This window comes from Rhyacophila brunnea, unplaced genomic scaffold, assembly GCF_057557595.1.
Source record: "Rhyacophila brunnea isolate RB1 unplaced genomic scaffold, BYU_Rbru_1.0 scaffold_6, whole genome shotgun sequence".
Classification (NCBI taxonomy): domain Eukaryota; kingdom Metazoa; phylum Arthropoda; class Insecta; order Trichoptera; family Rhyacophilidae; genus Rhyacophila; species Rhyacophila brunnea.
In genome coordinates, this window is record NW_028233276.1 from 44775236 (window position 1) to 44798073 (window position 22838).

Here is a 22838-nt window from a genome sequence, read left to right on the forward strand (position 1 = left end):
GTTATCAATAGTAATATCACATTTTAATATTTTATGAACCTATCTAAATAGGTACCTAGGTATTAAAAAGATTAACTAGGTAGGTACTAATTAATCACAAAACAATGCAAAACACAAAGAGAAATTTAATATAGCATGTATATTTAACAAAAATGTTATATGAACATAAATTTGGGAAATACAAAATATAATAAGAATACAGCTAGGTAACTATTTTTTTTTTTTTTGATTCCAAAAATATTCTTATTGTGTATCCCTAATATAATATTTTCCCCATTCAATTATAAGTAATAAAATGTACTGTTGCGTAAACACAAAAAACCAAGCAAAAAAATGACAGTTCACGAAGTTCACATCAGTCGATGACGTTTATCATGTTAGGAAGTGTTTGTTTTCTGTTTTGATTATATAATTGATAAACTCACAAATCTTCCGTTCGTCAATGTTAAAAACATACAACGAATTTATAATTTCACAGCAATCACAATTAACGGCAACATGTCTTGTTTTGCTCAATACAAAAACGAAGCAATAGTGTCCGTATACGAATCCGAGGAAGTAGAAAATATAACCTTGTACAAGATAAATGTCAAAATAAGCAATGTAAACTGGACGGTGCTGCACCGATACAAAGACTTTGACGAGTTGCATTCGAAGCTGGTCGCCGATCACGGCGTAGCGAAGGATTTATTGCCGCCCAAAAAAGCGATTCGAAATAAATGCCCCAAGTTTGTGGAACAACGGCGGGAGAGGTTGGATTCATACCTCAAAAATGTTCTCAGCTATTTAGAACTCACCATGCCCCGAGAGTTTGCTACGTTTTTGAACTTCCAATATTATGACATCATCTTCCTCTTGCAAAATTTGGCTGTAAAACTATTCTGTGAGGGAGATAGGCTGTTGGAACGATCAAATATATTTATATTTACACCATTGGAGGTAAATTGATAAATGTTCACTACTCTCAACTATAACATTTAAGGGTACAAGTCGGTTATGGGGAAGCCAGGCGGAAACCGCGCTAATTGTCATAACCGATTTTAGCAAAATTAAAAAAACCTAACCTACCCCAACCTAACAAATAGTCCAGTGTATTGGCAATTTTCAAAATGTGATTGCCGCTGTCTTCCCCATAACCGACTTGTACCCATTTAAGAATTAGTACCTATTTGATGTTAATCAAATTGAGATAACACCTTGCACGCATAGTTGTTAGTAAATGTCAGACTGGTTAGTATTGTACATTAAAGCACATTGGTCAGAATCGGATGTGTGTTCATGTCATATTCGGTATAAATATTTTTTCAGTAAATGTGCCGCAGATGCCGTCATGAGATTTTATAACTTTCTTTTTAGACCAAACCAAACCTAACCTACCGCAAACTAATATTACCTAATATAAAGTTTGTGATGATGCATCAAAATGTATGAAAATTTCAAATTTTAAATTAACAATTTTTGGATCAAAAAGCCTATGCGCCGACAGAAAATGGTATTTATAATTGTCTACATGGAATAAACTGTTTTCATTAAAAAAAATCATGACAGCATCTGCGGCACAATTACCATTTTTTCTAGTAAGTAATAGGTATGTTTCGGAGATGTTTCAAATTATGTACCAAAATCAAAGTACTTACAAATAATATAATTTTATTTTATACGGTTGGCAAGATTGCGCAAATCATTTATAAGTTAAATATCTGTTTAATATTGAAAAATTTCAAGTGTGTACCTCTTCAAATCTTTCATGTACTGTCAGGGTATGTGCAACGCAGTTTGGGTAAACTTAAATCAATACCGCCAAAAATACTGTATTACGAATTATATATTATGCAAAGACGTTGAAAACCTCCTTGTATGAAGATGGAACCTAGATGTATTAAATTGAAGCAAAAAAAATTACCACTGGTCCACTTATTAATTTAGAACAAGTCATTTCGCATTGTAGGTTCATTTACAGAACACTACTGCTATGGCATTGTTTTGCCAATTTGCATGGCAAAAGACGAGTAGATAAGCAGCCTGTAATACGACGCTTTGGCATTAAGTATTATTTAGTTGAAAAATTGTATAAAAATTCTGTAAAACCTATTAGTAGTTATTACAATAAACATAAATAATGGCCGCCATATTGCATGAATAAAAAAACCGGAATGGCAACTGAGCGATGTCCATATTTGTAGAGTTTACCAACAAAACTATGCTTCATGCGTTTGCTAAATAATTTCAAATGTCATAACAGAAATAACATACAAGGCTCCTTCTGTTTATAGTCAAAATTCTTTGAATTGTAAATCTATTTTTCAAAAGACAAAAAATATGATTAATACAATCATTGCTGACCTTTTAATTAACACATTTAAATAACACCACATTAATTATATCTAATGGCCAAGTACTCCAAACGCGCCAGTCGCGGTGTTAGCACTAAATGAGTTAAGTAATTAGTTTTATTCATTAAAAACTTGAGTGCCTCGAAACTCGAAAGAATTTTCCAAATTATATACATTCAGTAATAAAGAATAATATAACATTCTAAAATCCTGTGTAGGTATATTCAGTACTGAATATCAGGGACGGCTCTAGTAAAGGAGCAAAGTGTGCAGTGCACTCCCATCATAGATTAAATACAAATATATAATATAAAACCCCCATGTATTCAGAAAAATGCGATATCGAAAACTTATGCGAAATCACTCATTTTAAATTCCGCGCGTTTTCGAACAATGGTAACGCAAGCGCTTCAACACTTCGCCTCAGTCACCCATACACACAAATGTCGAAAAAACAATGTCGATGAGACGCGACCAATACACACGTAATAATTCCATCGATGTGACACGCCAGGAGCATTATTCGAAGTGTTCCTTGAATTTACGCACATTTTACACGCACACATTTATAGCGGACAACCACAACGACAAAAGAAATGAAGCTTGTAGAATCAAAATCACCAAAGTTATATAAGACTACATGAGTCTTCGTTGGAAACGATGTTTTTCATCTTTTTTTCATTTCAAGTACAGTGTACCGGTCGAAAGCACACACACATAAACTAGTCATGTGGACTTTTATACACAAACCTCACTAACCAATATGAATATTCCTACATATAACTCAGGCGACGCGTCGAGGTACAGTTGGAAGCCTAATTATTATAATGAAATGACGAACTTCATGTCGATGCATATTGTGTCAAAAATATAATCATATTCACGACTGTTAGTTTGGTTGATATAGTCTATGGGTTGATCGTTCGACAGTTGGGCTTATAATATAGATTTAATAGTATTTACAATGAGTACCGTGTATTCAGTTGCATATATTAAAGACAATCGTCACGATTTTTCCAAACGAATTGATATTAAAGTGGCAGGCCGTCCTTTGCCATCTATAAATTTAATTCAAAAGTGTACAGTGAAAACGAAGATTGTTAATCGGAAATTTAATGTGCAAATGTACTCAAAAACACAATGGCTTTGCGGATGTAATATTCTTAATACCCTATTTTGTTTTCCGTGTCTGTTGTTCGGCGGAGATGTTAACTGGACGGTCCATGGGATTCAAGACTTGGTCCACCTGTCAGTAAAAATCAAAAAACACAGTGGTTCAGAAAAACATATTTTAAATGAAATGCAACTTGCAGTCTTGGGAGAAATAGATATACGTTCACAATTGGATGCAGGGTACCGTTTATCTGTGAAACAATTTAACGAACGTGTCGACAAAAATCGTTATATTTTATCCAGATTGATTGACTGTGTGAAGTTCTGTGGTGCATTTGAATTAGCTCTTAGAGGACATGATGAATCTGCAGATTCAAATAATCCAGGTGTTTACCGAGGGCTTATTGACTTTGTCTCGGAAATTGACATAGCCATGAAACAGCATTTGGAGAGCAATAGTGTTTTTAAGGGTACATCAAAAACGATTCAAAATGACATTTTAGATTCGATTCTAGAGGTGTGCCGTAACGAAATTAAAAATGAAATATCACAAAGCAAGTTTGTAGCTATACAAGCAGATGAAACAACGGACGTATCTACTACAGAACAACTTGTTTTGGTCATAAGGTATGAACTACGCGGACAGATCCATGAACGATTCTGGAAATTTATGACGCCGAAAAACCACACTGCGGCAGGTATTGCATCTGAAATTTTGAAAGAACTAGAACTTCTCGACATTAAACAAGCACAACTAATTGGCCAGAGTTATGACGGCGCATCCGTGATGAGTGGCCGATTAGGTGGTGTACAGGCTTTGATAAAAGCTTCGTATCCACACGCACACTTCATACATTGTTATGCACATCAATTGAATTTGATAATGGAAAGAAGTGTTTCAGCTAACACCATAGTCCGAAACTTTTTTGCTAATTTACGAGCGTTTCCAATTTTTTTTTCGAGGTCTGCGAAGCGAACTGATATCTTGAACGAAATAGTTCATAGAAAAATACCAGCAGCACCAACAACGAGGTGGAATTTTAATATAAGAACAGTTACTGTTGTCCATACTTATCGAGATCAGTTAAAAGAGTGCATGGAACACATTTTAGAATCTGAAAATTTAGACGCCGATACCATTAATCAAGCTGGAATGTTGTTACGGTATTTAAACGAAGACAATTTTAACTATTGGTTAGATTTCTTTGCCAAAATTATGCCAAACTGTGATATACTTTTTAAACAACTTCAATCGAGGTCAAAGGACGTGTTGGAGATAAATATGGACATTGAACACTTTACGCGTGCTATACAATGTATTCGTCAAAATAATCATATGTCACAAATTCAACCATCGAAAAAACGTCGTCCCAATGATTTACCTCATTCTGTGATATGCAATGAAGTATGCGACATTATAGTGAACCAAGCGAAAGATCGTTTCGAATATAAAGGTCATTTAGTAATAGCCAAATTGTTTTTTAGTGAAAAGTTCCGGGATTATCATACAAATTTTCCAACTACAGATTTTAATACGGTAATATCATTATACGACATTATTGACAAATTTAAACTTAAAAATGAACTAATAGTCTTATACAGTAGAGAAGATTTCTACGTTACTGATGGAGCATTGTCGATACTTCAACTTTTCACTAATAATAATTTACTGGAAGTATTTAGTGAAAGTGTTACCCTATTAAAAATAATTTGTACAATTCCGATGACTTCAGTGGAAAGTGAGCGTTGTTTCTCAACTTTAAAGAGAGTTAAGTCATTTTTGAGAAATACCATGTCTCAAGGCAGGCTAAATGCTCTTGCGATGCTAAGTATAGAAAAACAATTGATATCGTCAATACCGGACTTTAATATTCGTGTTTTCAAAATCCAAGGATCGGAGGATGGACTTCTTGCATAAATAGGTGAGTCTTTTTTGCACTCCCTCATATTCTTGTCACCGGCCGCCACTGCTGAATATATGTATATTTTTCCGACCATGTCTGATCCTAATAAGATCATGGGCCTCCACAGCGTGGAGGTTTGTATTAACAGATTTTGTTTTTACGAGAAATGGATGTCAGCCACTTGCTCAACCTATTAGGTCCATACTCTGACTCATACACAAATTGAAAAACAATATCTGTACTTGCCAGACCCAGGATTCGAACCTGGGACCCACGATGTTATAGGTCGAAGCTTAAGCCGCGCGGCCATTGTGGGTGATATATATATATATTTTTAAATTCTAACTATATTTACTATTCAACATTAACAGAAATGACTATCTTTACAGCTGTACGCTATCAGTGAGCGTGTCAAATTGCCCTGCTCTTCCTTTGAGCTTGCGGATAAGAAGTTCCACTTCAGTCACATCTTGGACTTTTGCACGCAGCTGAAGAGCCTTCACATAAAGGGAAGTGAGGAAAATATTGGCACCAGCAATATTTATCCGCAAAAGTTGTCATTCAGCATGACAGTATTTAAGTCTCTTACGGAGCTTTTAGTATTAAACTTTCCGATGCAAAACATTTCTAACGCAGGTAAGGAATATAATCTACTTTATGATATAAATAAATAGATAAGGTGATGTCTGCAACGTTTCTCTATGATGTTTCTTTGTCATGTTCCAGATATTTTTGATTTGTGGTGTTCTTTAGCTGTGTTCTGATAATGACATATTAATTGTAAGAAAAAGGATGTTATTAAAGGACAGTGCTATGCATTCATGGTTAAATATATGTGACTGAGTGATTTATGGATGTGACATATTATTATGTTAGAGATACGTAGATACAATGTTATGTGTTAATGTGCAGCTGGTCCATATTATATTTGAAATAGTATGTGGTAAGCAGTTGTAAAAGATAGGGAATAATTTTATAATATTGCCACTCTATTTTTCTATTGGCTCTAAAAACATAATTATAACTAATTATCATTTAATTTTCAGGAACCCTCAGGGATACATTGACGATTTTGAGAGTTCATAGAACAAATGCAAGGAAAATAAGTGATATCTTACTTTGTGATATTATACATAAGGAAATTGATAATGATACTAAGCTACTGGTGCGTTGTTTACTTAAATTACACTACTTAAGTTATGATTACACGCTGTGACGATCTCGTATAGAAATTTGATATATTGGAACTCTGATTTTACATTTTCTCTTTATTTACAGGTTTTTTGTTAGTCCTTTCTAAAATGGGGGTTTCACTGTAGTAAACATTATAAACTTTAATCAGTGGTTCTACCTACAGTCTTCATTATTTGTAAATTGTTTTATTGGCATGGCAATGAAATTCATATACAGGGGAACCCTAATTATATGTGTCTGGATTTCATGTTTCATTTTAGTACATTTAGTACCCGGTTTTATGCTTTTGTTTCTAGCAATTTATGTCTGAAATAATTCAACATTCAATTAAAATAAGTTAATTTTAATTCATTCAATTACGTATGTATGTAGGTACATAAATGCGTAGCATTCATTGAAATTTGTTTTTCTAAATGTGCATGGTCCAAGGCCAAGTTTACAGAGTGACGCATATGCGCATTCCTTTTTATAGAAATGGCTGCAGTGCACAAGGCCAAGTTTATACAACCCTGTTGGTGGGCAATCTTTTACTTTAGTCAAGGTGGGCATACAGTATTTTTTGTTAGTTTCTATTTTGGCTTGAATATTACGGTTGTTTCATAATTGTTGTGTTTTGTTTGTTAGGTTGTTTTATGTCGAAAACAACAAAAGAAAATGCTATGAGGTCTCAGTTGTATATAAACAACCCAAAAATATTCACCAAACCAATTTGAATGACTTTTGTCAGTCCCTTCGAATACGTAAAATCGGGGTCTCACTGTATTTGTCATTGTATGTGAATACATAATAAAATATGTCAAAAATATCTGTGATAGAGGCTTTGGCATAGAATGTATGACAAAGTGTATCATAAATATATTTCGTAAATACATAAATATATATTGGTCATCAATATAATAGTTATGTAATCACGGCGTATTGTCTCAGCGAAGAAAATGTTAAGGACCCATGTGCCGTGTAATGGTCGATAATTATGAATTCGGCTATCTTTAAGACTTAAGTCTGTAGTGCCCCCTACTTCAATTATAGTTTGTCAATTTATGACTACGGCTGTATGTTGTAGCTTAACGACTGGGGAATGACAAAAGAAATGGCAAAAAACACTACCTTATTCTTAGGTCAATAATTATTATAAAGCAATCATTATTCATAAGATGTTTATCACACTTGAATGGTTAAAAACATAGCTTATAATAAGTATCTTTAGAATCATCTTCAAATGTGTTAATCTTACCGATTTTTTGAATAATAAAATGCCTAATTCTTGTAAAATTTGGGATCACAGAGATTATCAATATAATTTTTTAACGTAAATATTTTGCTAAAATTATCTCGTCATAAATTATATTAATGGTTTTATAAATGCGATTAAAAATTAATAAATGTAAAAAATCTTAACACCACTGCACATTCATGTACCGAAATATGACTATATTCTAAAACATTAGAGCGAGAGGTTTAAAAGAATACTATTTTATGTAACAAAAATACTTTATGCAGCCATCAAATGTTTAAAATAAATATAAAGGATAATAAGGCTTCGAAATTATATAAATAGATTATCTACAACGTTTAAGGAGTGTCCAGGATCATGGTTTGAAAATACAATAAAAACTCAATTTTGACCTACGACGAGCATGTGGGCCGTTAAAGTATTATTCTAAGTGTCATCATTGTAAATTTGAGAATAAAGCCATATATATTTTGGTACATCAGAAATCTGTGGTACTTAATTGCACCTTTTAAAATTATTCCTTTGTCAGCACATGCGGTATACCTTTAATTTTTTTTTTGAAAATAACATTTAATAAAATACTTTCTATTTGATTTTGCAATGAACTTGCAACATTCTATATATGCCATGATATTTGTTAACATTTTTGTTGCAGAAATGGAAAGAGTTGGTGGAAGGCAATTTCAGCAGTAACAGTATAGAAGATATAGATTCAAGTATTCAACTTCTTCCTGTAATTCAAAAACTTACACTCAACCAAAACAGGATAAGTGAAATATCAAATTTGTCGAGTTTGCCTCGGCTCTCTCACCTGAGTTTATGTGAAAATTTGTTTACCACCTGTCAGGATTGGCACTCGAAGATCGGCAAGATAATATCAATTAACTTATCTCAAAATATGATAACGTCTCTAGTGGGGTTTTCTAAACTTTACTCTCTCGAGAGTTTAGACGTGAGCTGCAACAGAATCACCGACATTGAAGAAGTTCAACATATCTGTAAACTGCCTTGCTTAGAAAATTTGAGGTTGACCGCGAACCCTGTAGCGTCAGTTGTCGATTACAGAGTGAAAGTGATCGAGCAATTCAATGTCCGAATGCAAGATATTTGCTTGGACAACGAGAGACCTTCTGAAAAAGAATTGGACACTGCGAGGGTGTTGCAGGCTTTGAGGATAGTGAAAGAAGGAAAGGCGCCGAGCTTCTTCAATAACAATGACCACATTTTTGCTACCGTCACCGCACAAGGCGGCAGCGGTCTATAACAATTTTATTATTAGTCAATTAGGTATGATCGGTCACCAAAAAGACCTCGAGGATAAAACAGGGAGCCTCCTCTTCAGGATTAGGCGTCACAATTAATTATTTTTATCCGATGTATCTGTGATTAACAAAATGAAGTTTTGTCAAATATATTTAAACATTACATTTTTACTGCAATATTTATCTCTGTATTCATAATGTAGAAATTTTATTATATATTTTTATGTTTTAATGAAAGTAAGTAGAAAATTGTAATATATCTCTGAAGGGGGATTGTGTTAATTCAAATTTAATTTACCCTATTTGGTTATATCAATTATTCCTTCTAATGGTCACATTGCAGTTTGTAGGTTTCCATTTTCGATATATTAAATCGTGATACTTAATTTAAAAGGGAGTTCACTACAAGGGACATCGCTTGGCAAAATACGAAATATGGAATTTAATACAATTTACCAAAAATTTACATTTACATAATGGTGTTTTAAATTAATCAATATGTATAGTATGGTTAAAGTAACCAATTTCGACTTAAATGAAAAGGAATTGAAATACAAGACCTTTTTACTTTTTAGAAAAATTTATGTTTTTTTAAATCAAATAAAAAATATCTTCTTCAAACTGAAACTATATTACAATGATAAAAATATGTAATATGATGAAGGTATTTAACTAACAGTTTTTTAAAAATTGTAAGTTTATTGTGGTCACACAATATGGTCGTCCTTCCGGCAGACTTTGCAAACAATGAAAAGATAACTGCGATTCAGTTTCGCAAAAAATTGAACAAAACAGATCAAACAGTCTACATAGGCTCATTATTTCAAAACTTTTTTTTAAAATTGCTAATGATTAATTATAAACTTTAAATGTAAATTGTCAATAAGTCATAAAATTGCATGTTCATATTCCGCTACTAGATGTCCCTAGTACCTAGCGCTACAGTAACACTGTACTTCACATTAAAACTAGAAAATTCTGTTACAGCACTCCTAACTGAAATTTACTTACACTTAACTAAATATAAATAATAGATACATATTCTTTGTAAAAAATGAATAAGTTTTTAATTATTATTGTAGTCATTTTTATGCATTTGATTTATTTTTCATTATAGAGTAACACTCAAAATTCAGATTCATCACACATTTGAACAAAGATGTTTTCTGTTTTGAGGATATAAGCATTTTATGGGAATATCTGACGCGGTTAAACAGAATAATTTGATACGGTTATGAATCTCATTAAGAATTGAACAAAACTCAACGCCAAATAATCTTTCAAATCATATACGATTCGCGTTGATGATGCCAGTCCATGACTACCAAAGTAAAGATTGATAATATTATGCTAAGATATTTGTTGAAAAAAAAAACCTAGAATCAATCAATGTTGAATATAAATTATTGCGATACTATGGTTTGTTTTGACTCATTCGAATATAGTGTAAGTTTTATTATAGATATTATTTTATAAATATATTTAGAATTGTGTTAAAAATTCGTACAGATCTATATTATATTATGAAAATTATTACATTAATTATTTTGCAAAACCTTTCAGTATCTATTTTATTTTAACCAATTGATATTGAACAATTAAATGATTATTATGTAATTAAAATATCAGTACATTCTTTTGAATTATTATTGAGATTAATTTTAAGTAAAGTACAACTTAAAATGTTGATAACAAAGTGGTGCTTAGCAAGTAATGATTCATTATTAACATTCCATCATTGATCAAAGTTTTCAATGCGACAAATTCCTGTTAATCTAAACGAAATGATAAAATATTTTTGTACAGGATTTTATATTGTCTTAGAATAAGTCCAATATTATTTATTTGTATATTAATTATTATGGACAATAATGTGCATATTTATTAAAACAATTTAAAGACAATGAATATTCTTTGTTTGAATCCCTGTTTCCATGACTTGCCAACTGTGCTTTCCCCTTGAGGTGTCATTATTTTGGATGTCCTATCGCTTGGCATTCTTTCAGCATGACCCATCCATTGCGTCGTGGGTCCCAGGTTCGAATCCTGGGTCTGGCAAGTACACACATTGTTTTTTCAATTTGTGTATGAGTCAGAGTATGGACCTAATCGGTTGAGCAAGTGGCTGACATCCATTTCTCGTAAAAACAAAATCTGTCAATACAAACCTCCACTCTGTGGAGGCCCATGTGATCCTATTAGAATCGGACATGGTCGAAAGAAAAGCAGAAGAAAGAATCTGATGGATTATTGCATAATTAAATTTTCCACTTTCTCATTCCTGATAGTTTGCGCATACAATGGGGATGGATAATCTCAACTATTTATTTTTAAAATACTATACTTAGTGTTACCAAACAAACTATAATACAAAGCTATAATTTTGATTCCACCACAAATTTAATCAGCATAGAAAAAATGACTATATACACTGATATTATATTTACAATGTAGTCGTAGATTATGTATTATTTATACCGCATACGCTGTGGACATACCTGATGTGTATATAACATGCATAAGTGGGTATTAGATTCCTCTTTGTGATTGCGGAGAAATCCAAACCGCTGTTGTCCGAACCAACATTATTGAGACCTGCCCTATGCCTTCACTGGAAGTACTCTGCCATCCACCAAATTGATAAAAACGCGCTGGCATTGATCGAAGCTTTATCGGTGCCTCCGTAGTGCTGATAATGCGATTTTGAGTTACTGTGACTTGTGTTTTTATTAATATATGTCTTGATGCCGTTGCCGACACTGCAGCCATACGAATGAATGAGTTTATTAAGAAAATTAGTAATTCTTTTAATAGTTTTAGAATATCAGTATATAACATTTATGTATAGTATTATGTTCAAGAGTGGGTCCAAAGATTTATTGAAATATTTCTAATCCAAATATGTAGGTACTGCTGATTTATTGATATTAAAATCTACAAATTATTTACATGTATAATTAATTATAACTGAGATGACTAAATGCATGACAGTTTTTAATACACCAATATCCTGTGAAAATAAAAATATTCACACTTGGCATTTATGCTATTACATACTTTATTAATTACTAGTATATACTTATTGAAAATGACAAAGTACATTTTTTTGGACTCAATGACTAATGAAAAAGACAATGACTTAATGGTAGTGACCTTTTCCTCACATATTTAATTTGATACTATGACTACAACACAATTGAACAAATAAGTTTAAGCAAACATTATATGATAATATCTGACTCGTGGTTACACTGAGAATTAAATACTAGCGTAAACCTTATCTGGTTATACTTGCTGACTCACATGCCCAGTAAAGGTAAAAAATTGAGAATTTGGGGTATCTTTGGAAGCTTTCTCGGGACAATCTGTAAATTTTGTAGGGAAGTGACATATGTCATTAGTATGACCTATTATTACTCATCCTAGAACACTTAATGATCATATTATAATATATATTAATAAGTACCATAAAAGGATATTATTAAAAATGTTGTCTTTGAAATTACAAATAAAGCCATATTTTGGTACATCAAATATAATGTTCTTAGATGTAGCACCTTTTGAAATTATTTATTTGTCAAAACGTGCATTATAGCTATTCATTTTAATAAAAAATAACACACCTAATAAAAGATAATATTAAATAATATTTTTATTGGAGTTTGAATAATTGAATCAAAATTTTAGATAAATTGCAATATTTCGTCTTCGATGTTTGCCATTATGTAGGAATATATTATATTCTGATGGTGTAATTTAAGAAGTATTTTTTCCCATTCAAGCGGGTCTATTCTATACAAAAGCCTGCTTTCGGTCCGCTACGGTAGCTAAATAGGGTAGGAAAGTATCGAATTATTAACACTTGTAATTGTTACAATAAGTGTTAATAATTCGATACTTTCCCACCCTATTTAGCTGCCGCAGCGGACCGAAAGCAGCCTTGTGTATATAGAATAGACCCGCTGTAATGCTAAAATAAAAATATATTTTATAAAATGTTAGAAAGAGAAAGAATTTGTCAAATATATAATGGAAAACGTCCACAATACATTTTACGATGTGTTAATATATTTTATATGTTCATTAAATGTTGATTTTCTAAAATAAGAAAAGATAGGGCATAATAGTAACATTATACATCTTTCCTACAAATTTTACATAATATACCGCTTTTGCGGCTCTCGTGGTGCAGTGCGCAAGGCGCTGGCTTTCCATCACGGAGTTCTGGGTTCGATTCGCAGTGAGGTCAAAATATATTTACATAATCTAATATGTAAATTCCTCAAGCCTGGGAGTTTTACCACTATTATTGGGCTTCACGGCCTGTTGTGGTGTTTAATAAAGAAACAAATAATAAAAAAAAATACCGCAAATTTTTAATTTTCGACCATTCCATGTGGTGGGGCCTTAATAAATGTAGACTGGGAAAACATACTTCAATATTAAAAGACAAAAGTACAGTTGGTTTTTTTATTTCGTATATTGGCTGTCATAAAATAATTATACTTACAACAAAGTATATTGCGACAAATAATTAAGAATTTATACATTTTTGAAAGTAATATAAAAAGCATTAAATAATACAAAGTCAACAGTTTATAAAATGTTAGAAAAGAGTTTTTATTAATATTGCATTAGTATTATAAAATTAATCAACAATAATTATTATTTATATTAACAATAAAATATTCCTTCATAAAAAACCATTTTATTTACAATCTAGTATCACTCGTATAACTGCACAAAATGTTATGGATGGTATTAATATATTTCTTTAGGCAGATTTTGAATAAAATAATGGACTGACTCCATTTCGTTTGGCAAGTAGTAATTGAAATAAAACTTTATATTTAACAAGTATTATAATATAATATATAATAGACGACGAGACAAAACTATAGCGACAATTCCAGTTAAATATATTAAGATAGAAAATCTATTACAATAAGGCAAAATATTGTAGTAGTAATAATAATGTATACATGAGCAATTTTTCAATGAAAGAAATTAGATTAGTTTGAACTACAGACATGTTACACAACAATAGTTGACATGTTACTCATTTCACGGCTAACAACATTATGAGTGTTAAAATTAAACTATGTACACGCATGCGATGCAAATGGACTTCCTTATTAGAAATAAATATGTGATATATTTATAAGTAGAGAAAAGATACATTATTTATCTTTTACTTGTAGATGACACATTTTTAAGACACGTTGCTGACGGAAAGTGGGAAAGATTTGTGAAAATTAATCAAAATTAAGTAGCATTCAGTTTAGGATTCAAAATTAAAAAGACAAAAAGTATGTTATTCATCATAAAAATATTAATGACACAGCACCTTTACGGACGTTACTTTTTTTTATATAAAATGTCATTGACGTTTTGTTAAGTCAAAAGAAAATTTTAAAGCATTGAACACGTAATTAAATATAAGTAGAATCTTTTTTAATTATAAAAATCAATAGTATTACATGCCACGGACAGAATATAAAAGATATTACGTACAATAAAAACACTCTTTGCTTTGTGATAATACAAGCTATGTTCTTAGTTTTCTGACCAATAATATGTTCACCAGACCCAGTTATGAGACGACATTTTTAAAATTTAAAAATTTTTATACTCAGAATTTTTCTTATTAATTTTACAGGATTCCATTCTGTTAGTATTCATTTGAAAAGTACAGTTGGTTTGAGTATCTGACATTGGCAAAGGGTGGAGGTAGGCTGTTAAGATCCGACATAAATAGTCCACAATAAACTTAGTCAGTCATACGTATTTGTTTTCATTGAACTAAGTCTACAATTTACAGATGGTGATGGTTAGTTTTTAAAAATCAATTAAACCCTGCCTAACCGAACCATAATAGTTTTGGTATATTTTGGGCGATACGACAAAATTGTGAACACTTTTTAATTCATACTTATTTGTTTTCGTTGGATTAAAAATACATATTACATTGTTGGTTATTTTTTTAAATTCATTAAGCCCTGTCTAACCAAACTATAATAGATAAAAAATATCATTCTATCTATAAAATATCCAAAGTTATGTATGATTTAATTGTAGATAGACAAGTATTTTTTGACTATTATCTATTATTGCTTGGTTTTCGCAGGGTTTAATTGAATTTAAAAAACTGACCAAATTCTAGTCTTATTTCAATGAAAACAAATACGTATGACTGACAAAGTTTAGTGTGCACTATTTATGGCGGATCTTAACAGCTTACCTCCACCCTTTGCCAGTGGTATCTGATGGATACAGTGCCGTATAATTTCAACCATAAATCATTTTTTTTGGACATGGGTTCGTAATTAACAGAGTTTTAAATGTGTAATAGTAACCTTTTCATGTGAAATAGTGCAGTATTTTAAGGGAAACATTTGGCTTAGTCAACTTGAAAATACCTGAATTCCAAAATTTTGTCACAACAAACTCATACTTACGACTTTGTATAAAATAATAGGTTTAATACAGTAGTTAAAAAATATTTATGAGTTACTGCTGTGATCGGTTGTACTGCATTGGTATTAATTACCAGAATATAAAATACCTAATATATGTACTGGAATTGAAGAATTGGTATGGCGTAGGATATTCGAACATACTAACGCCGGATTCATACTAGATTTACGTGTCGTGTCGTGATGCATCAGAAGCACATCGGAAGCCTATATTTTGTATGAAGGCATGCATACTATTCTGACGCCCTCTGTCGTGACGCAAACTGCTAGACTCCGATCGCATCAGTGCCCCCCACCACCAGTGTGAATGCCGTTTTTGTCTTGTTTCTATAGGCTGACGAAATGGTGTAAGCATCTTTTCTATGTCGTTCGCAATCATGAAATGGATTTCTTCAAACTGTACCTTGTTCTTTCTAAAATATAAGAAGAATCTTTCTTCATCGTCCTCGAGTTCTTTCACAAGACAGTGAAATTCTCCTTTATTCCATCTTAGTTTGTTTATGGGATGAACCGAAAGTCTTCTTTTCTTCTTTTTTCCCCCATAAGTTGAGCTAACAGAAGAAATGCGAGGTCTTCTTCAAAATCACTGTCTGAGTCGGAATCTAACATTTTGTTCGTCTTATCGTACCGAAAGCTACAACTGTAATGATTCAAAATAGCGTCAGAAGGCATCACAACACGACACGTAAGTCAAGTATGAATCCGGCTTTAGTAATACCTCGAGAATGTATTTTATGAAAAGCACGAATCCTATCAACTTTACTGTGAAACAATGCATGTTTTAAAATCATATAAAGATGATACAGTCAGATATCTCAATGTAATAAATATTTCTAAAACATAAAAGAAAAATTCCCAACTATACACATTAATCATAAGATTTTGGCTTGAGCAGTAGTGCTATCTAATTGTTCACAATTTGTGCTAATCATATACTCCGTTATGGAGCAGACCACGTGCTCCTGGGCCAGAGCGCCCAGTTCTCTCAGCCATTCGTCCAAGATGACCGCGTTCAAGATGACTTTCCTCAAGAAGGTGGACTGCCAGAGGTTTTCCTCGCTGAATGTGCTGTAAGATGGCTGCGAGTCCGCTTGTCGCGTGTAAGTAGTGGCGGATTCGATTTGCGGGTGGTGACTGTTGGTGGGTGACCCGGAGATACCTAAAAAATATTACGCAATTCTAAGTACTGCACGGGCAAATATTTAATATTATATTATTTATATGAACATTAGAATAACAGTAAAATAACTTATTACATTTTAAAGGCATTAAATACATATTGTAACAGGCAGACAAACATAGGAATTCAAGATGCATCCATTTGAATGCGGTCCATTCAGACCAGCATTGACAATTTAGGGTTTTTCTTGCCAGGTCAAGCATTTTTCACAAGTTACCTAAGTTCCTACCTTTTTTTCAATATTGAAATTAGCTTGAAAGTTTTCATAATGCTACACTCTACATGTGTCGGTAAATTTCAAAACCAGCTATAACACTTTTTCATTATTTTGAGAAAATCATTAAAAACTTTTTGAACTAAAAAGGTTTTTGAATGTTACACGTAGTGTTATAGCGGGAATTGATATACGGGCATTTTCGCCAAAGTTTGTACATTGCGTTTTTGGCATGTCCCATGACTTTGATTGATTTTTTCATAGTTATTATATTATAAAATGTTGGAAAGTTATGTACTTTTAACATGCAAATTTATTAATTTACTCTATTCAATCAGTTAAATACAACTATCTGACCTGTATATATTTTTAATTGATTATTTAGATCGAAAGGTAGTGCGTTTTTACCATGTCCCACCCATAAATTCAAATAAACAAAGTCTGATTTCGTCATTAATTTTGAGTGTGTAAAATTAAATTCGTAGTGTTTTCAACAGCTTACATTATATATTTTTGGAAAATATATAGTTTTTTCGTAAATTTGTACCAATATTGAAAAAAAATCACGTTTAAAGTGTGTCCCAGGATATTTGAAAAAGTGGAACTCCACATTCCGTTACCACGATTTTAGCATGAAGGCGAAAAATTTTCACTATAAATATGTTTTTTTTTAATGTAGCAACATTTTTGTATAACACTGATCGCCATGTACACTTTAAATTGTTGGTGTGTGTCGGTATCGCTATCGGAACAGGTTGCTTTCTGGGTTGGTCATTTAAGAAGTTCCACTACTGTTACCACGATTTATAAGGTAAGAAAACACATATTTCTATTTCACATACTACACATATGGAGCTTATCTTTCATACTACAGATATAATAAAACATATCGCAGGTTTAACAATAAAACTAAGCTAAATTTTGGCTTCAAACACTTCTGAAACAGAATCCGTTACTTCCACTCCGAAACTATATTGGTGGTAACGTATATGTGGAATGTAAAAGTAACGAAATGGCATGCATAAAGTTGGGTTTACAGTGTGTGTTTAGTTCTTCATAGATTATAAAAAAAATTATTTTGTCTGTTCGTATGAAAAACAAAAATATTTTCATTAAAAAATATAAAAAATAACCTGACTATAATATAATAATATAATAAAGATTAAAAAAGTATGTGATATGTCTGAATACGCAAAAATAGCGCACATAAAAGTATGGAGATAAAAAAAAACAACAGAAGGAAAAGAAAAAACACCAGACTGAAATAATTGCGAGACAGGCACTGGCTCTGTCATACTCTTTCTGTTATACGCCACCAAAATTTTAAAACTTCTCCATACATTTTAGGCATAGAAATTTATAAAAATGTATGAAAAAGTATTTTTTTGTCACGTTTAACAGAAATGTGTACTCGATTAGATTTAATACCTAGAACTGTAGGTATTCACGAAATGTCAGAAAAGTACGTCTTGATTACAATCAACCTGTATAGCTACATTTTATGTTGATGAATACAATTAAATTTCAAGACAACATAAAGTCGAACTTGGTTATTACGAGGAAGATGGGACCGACTGAATTTGCTTGTTATAAGCGTTACTCGTTATATCAGAGAATAGGTATTTTTAAATGAGCATGTCACATTACACAAAAAGCCGAAAATAAAAAATTTGGAAACCATCGTAAAAATCCCCGAAACGAGCATGGCATTCATAAACTACAAAAGAAGTTGTTTATTGTAATTAACGCTGGTAGGTACCTACGGACTTCACAAACCTTGGATTTTTCAACCATATGCGTGGATACTTTTTTATTATTGTCGGTGAAACACCAATAAGGTAGGTACTTAGACACTTTACTAGTGTCATAAACGTAATCCGACCCCGGCGGCATCCTGTCCAATCGGATTTTATTGCTTAGGGTCGAAATGTTTTAAAACGGTCGACACATTAACAGTATTTTAGCTCGGTATATCCGATAAGTTGCTCGTTATAACAGTGAAAGAATTAAATGTATGGCGAAAATCATAAACCAATTGTCAACAAATGTTTCGTTATTACATCCGAGATCTCGCTATGTCAGAGATCGTAATAACCGAGTTTGACTATAATTATTTTCGTAAAAGTTATATACTCCGTGCCGCGCTAGGAACTCGCGTCTGAATCCCTTGCTGATTTTTTTTTTCATATATTGTTAATTTGCTTAAAAATATTTTTTATCTGAGTTACAAATAATATAAATGCCAAATAAAGTTATGGTAATGTATAGTGTGTCAAAATTATTACCTACCTTATTTTACAAGTATTGTGAAATTTATTATAAAATATGTCTATTTTAGTGATTAAGTTTGATTTGTTTTGTTATTTTGATGCACGTTGAATATTTATCTGTCTATCAAAAAATTCAAATAAATTTCATAAAACAAAAATTTGTTTTTATGGTAACATGTAACTTAAGCTTTACAAATTACACTCCGTTACCATTTCGTTCCATTCCGAAAATGTCCCCAAAAAAGTTGAACGTTAACTATTTTTCATTTGATTATTAAATAACGAAACTTATTTATTTTTCCAATAAAATTTAGTAAAAGTGATTATTGTCTTTAAAAAAATAGCAGAACGAACATTGATTGGTTTTTTCAAATACTAAAGGAAAAATGCTCTGCCATTATAGACATAGGGTAACGGAGGGGAACGAAATGTGCCCAAGAATTAAAATTCAATAATATTTTTTGACTATTTGTAGTTTTATTTTGAAGTGTATGGTTTTTTTAATCTAATAGAGCTCTTTTAAGTGATAAAAAGTGTTTCATTCATGTTTTAAAAGCTAAGTTTCGTAGTCACGGAACGGAAACTTATTATGCCCAATTTCATAATAAAAATGATATAAATATTGTATTAATCAATATTTTGCTGAAAAATTGCTATCACCAATTCAGCAATAGAACAAGGAATCTGCTAGCTATATAAAAATGGTTAATTTGAGTGAAAAAATAATATTACCCAAATTTCAAACATGTACAAACTTTGGCGAAAATGCCCATACGCATTGATTTTGTTTCATAAATGACAGTCAATCGTAGCGGATTTTGAAAGAGGCGATAAAATTTTCGTGTAGAGATTTAAAAAATGAATCCATTGATAATAATATAATAAATATATATCTTAAATATTTCAAAAAAGTGTTACAGCGGGTTTTGAAATTTAGTGACACATTATATAAAATAGAAAAGTAGGAGAATAATATTCCTTTTGTCAATATTAATCAACTAAAAGTTCCAGACTTGGACTTTGATAGGTAGGTAAGTGGTACTCCTACAAGATTATTTTTTATGAAAAAAATGGTCATAAGTTTTCTTGACAGGAAAATTTACGATTTCACTGTCAACTTTTTACCATCAGAGCTAAGAAAGGGTGCCATCTTTATTTTCCTGAAATAGTTTGCAGCGATTTTATTCTCATTTAGGAAACTTAGCTTCTTCTTACCCCGTCTGGCATATTTTTGGTAGCACTGATTCAGACCGCGTCCAAATAGTCTCATCAAAATTGCTTTCATATAATATAAATCACTGCTGCAGGTCCATTCTTAACGGTTATCGTTATTGGAAGGTATTCTTTAGACTAAACGGTTAGCGGCGTTATCTCTAATTCGTAATATGGCAAAAATTTAGGTTGGTAGATATGTCAGTCAAATTCGGATATGTTCATGCTGCCGAACCCGAACGGATCAGACCGAACACAAGCGGATAAAGCTGAACCAGCGCCATCTAGTTGGTACTGAGCCGAACACAAGAATTTTGTATTGACACGTCAGACATTTATAACCAAACAATTTTATTAGTCATGTCACTGCGATTGCAGCAAAACAATCGGATCTTGCGTCTCAATTCTCAATATGTAAAATTGACATACTCTGTGAGAGGGGGTTGTTAAAAGATATCACCTTTTGACAGTTCACACGGTTAACTTATTTACATAATTAACCACCAGAATACGTAAAGTGATAAATGTGATATATTTATCACAATTAGCTCTTTTTTGATGTTAAGTGATGTTAGAATAGGCCTGCAGAGGCCTCAAATTAGGACCCACTATTCAACAATCATGACGAAGAATGTAAACACTTTATTCAGACATATCGTGAATACCCAGAAGTAAAATGGTCAATTAAATATTTCAGCATTACTTATTATGTTACAGTTAGAAGTCTTCAGGCCATACATACATATTGTATTGACATTGTGAAGACATAAAATATTGTGTGGCCAACACAGCCAACCTCTGTTAATTGGTAACCATGCGAAATTTAGTTTATAAATTTTGAATTGATAACATTATATTTTCATGCTGATTGAAAAACTGTTCTAGTTGTTATCAACTACATACGTCAATTGAGGCGTCTAATTACAAAAAGCGATAAGTCCACAATTCAATATTTTCGGGAAACAATGTTTTTATGTTTCAAGCTTCAATTATTTGTTTTAACGTGAGATTATTTTTTCCGTTGTATTCCATGTCGAAATTAGAACCAAATGGCAATTTGTTTCAGCCGATAAACTCTTAAATGTAATAAATATAGGCAAAATAATATTGGACATGGCGCTACTTGTATCTCACTTTTTAATTTATGCTGCATAAGGCACATATTTCCATGGCACTGTCATGAGCTTACCAGATGCTACAGCATGGGATACGCCCTTTTCAATATTGAACGTTCCCTTATTGGTTGACTTAAACACGCGCAAAATCAACCAAGCTTTAAATAATATGAAACACGGACGTGACGCTTTTTGTAATAAATCGAGACTTAAAATGTTTTTTTTCGTAGGGTTATGACGCGTTTTGGAATTTATAGATCAATACATATTGTGTAAAATTATACAAAGAATACGTGGAAATTTTTTTCTCGATTTTGACCAAATGTGGACTTATCACTTTTTGGAATTAGACGCCTCAATTATCCTATGGCAAATGTACAAGTAGGTAGACACCGGGGTTTGCAAGAATTCCAGGGATTGAAAATGTTGGAATCCTCAGTTTTCAGGATTTGTATCTTATATAGTTTTTGACAGTGGCGAAAGGGTGCAGATTGGCTGTTAAGATCCGACATAAACAGTGCACACTAAACTTTGTCAGTAAAACTTATTTGTTTTCATTGAATTAAGAATACAAATTGGAGACAGTGCTGGTTAGTTTTGCCTAAAGCAAACCATAATAGTTTAGGTATGCTATGGGCCATTCGACAAAAATAGTATGTATACACCTTTTCAGTCACACTTATTTGTTTGCGTTGAATTAAGAATACATATTATTACTACAGATGGTGTTGATTAGTTTTTTTTAAATTTATTAAGACGATACATCAGTGAAACGGCAAATAATTTTGCAACTATAGGCGCGACGAGATTTTGGACTCGCTGCCATTTGGAGAGCGAACGTCGAGCTGGCGACACGTCAATTTGTTTCGTGATGGCGACGGGGGTATTAATTCTTAAATTGTGTAAAGATGACTAAAAACGTTACCCATTTACTTGAGAAAGAAAACATGTCAATGAATATATTATTATTGTTACTAATAGAACAATAAACAGATCATTAAATGGACGCATGTTGGATTTATATGACAAATTACATTTTGTTCGGCATGCGTCATTTGCACCCGCGACCCGCAATCCGCGCATCGCCTAGCCACGATCTTTTTAGACCATGCCTCAACTGAGGTATAGCCTTAAGCCCTGCACAACCAAACCATAATAGAAAGATGAATATTTTTTGAATATTATATTTATGGCTTGGTTTACACAGGGTTTAATTGAATTTTCAAAACTAACCAGCACTATCTGCAATTTGTAGTCTTAGTTCAATGGAAACAAATATGTATGACTGACAAAGTTTAGTGTGCATTGTTTATGCCGGATCTTAACAGCCT

General features: G+C 32.1%; 2 protein-coding genes across 5 annotated transcripts in view; one reads left to right on the top strand and one right to left on the bottom strand.

Moving 5' to 3' along the window:
- Positions 1-351: 351 nt before the first annotated feature.
- LOC147065724 (nischarin-like) lies at positions 352-10911 on the top strand. The gene is made up of 4 exons (XM_085957047.1): positions 352-939; positions 5740-5986; positions 6397-6515; positions 8434-10911. The coding sequence occupies exons 1-4, from the start codon at positions 499-501 to the stop codon at positions 9040-9042; spliced, it is 1416 nt and encodes a 471-aa protein (XP_085813173.1). The 5' UTR covers positions 352-498; the 3' UTR covers positions 9043-10911.
- A 4403-nt stretch (positions 10912-15314) lies between these two features.
- Positions 15315-22838, bottom strand: part of LOC147065725 (FHIP family protein GK23746) — a 29373-nt gene continuing 21849 nt past the window's right edge. For 2 of the 4 annotated variants that reach the window (XM_085957304.1, XM_085957302.1), the window contains exon 14: positions 15315-16675. In XM_085957304.1, the coding sequence (XP_085813430.1) occupies positions 16389-16675 (287 nt within the window). In that variant the 3' untranslated portion in view covers positions 15315-16388. The remainder of the gene's footprint in view (positions 16676-22838) is intronic. The other 2 variants (XM_085957303.1, XM_085957301.1) reach the window with 1 other exon arrangement.

Coding starts and splice junctions, on each gene's coding strand:
- LOC147065724 (XM_085957047.1), top strand. CDS start 499: ATGTCTTGTTTTGCTCAATACAAAAACGAAGCAATAGTGTCCGTATAC. Junction 940..5,739: donor TTATATTTACACCATTGGAG/GTAAATTGATAA, acceptor CTATCTTTACAG/CTGTACGCTATCAGTGAGCG. Junction 6,516..8,433: donor ATAATGATACTAAGCTACTG/GTGCGTTGTTTA, acceptor TTTTTGTTGCAG/AAATGGAAAGAGTTGGTGGA.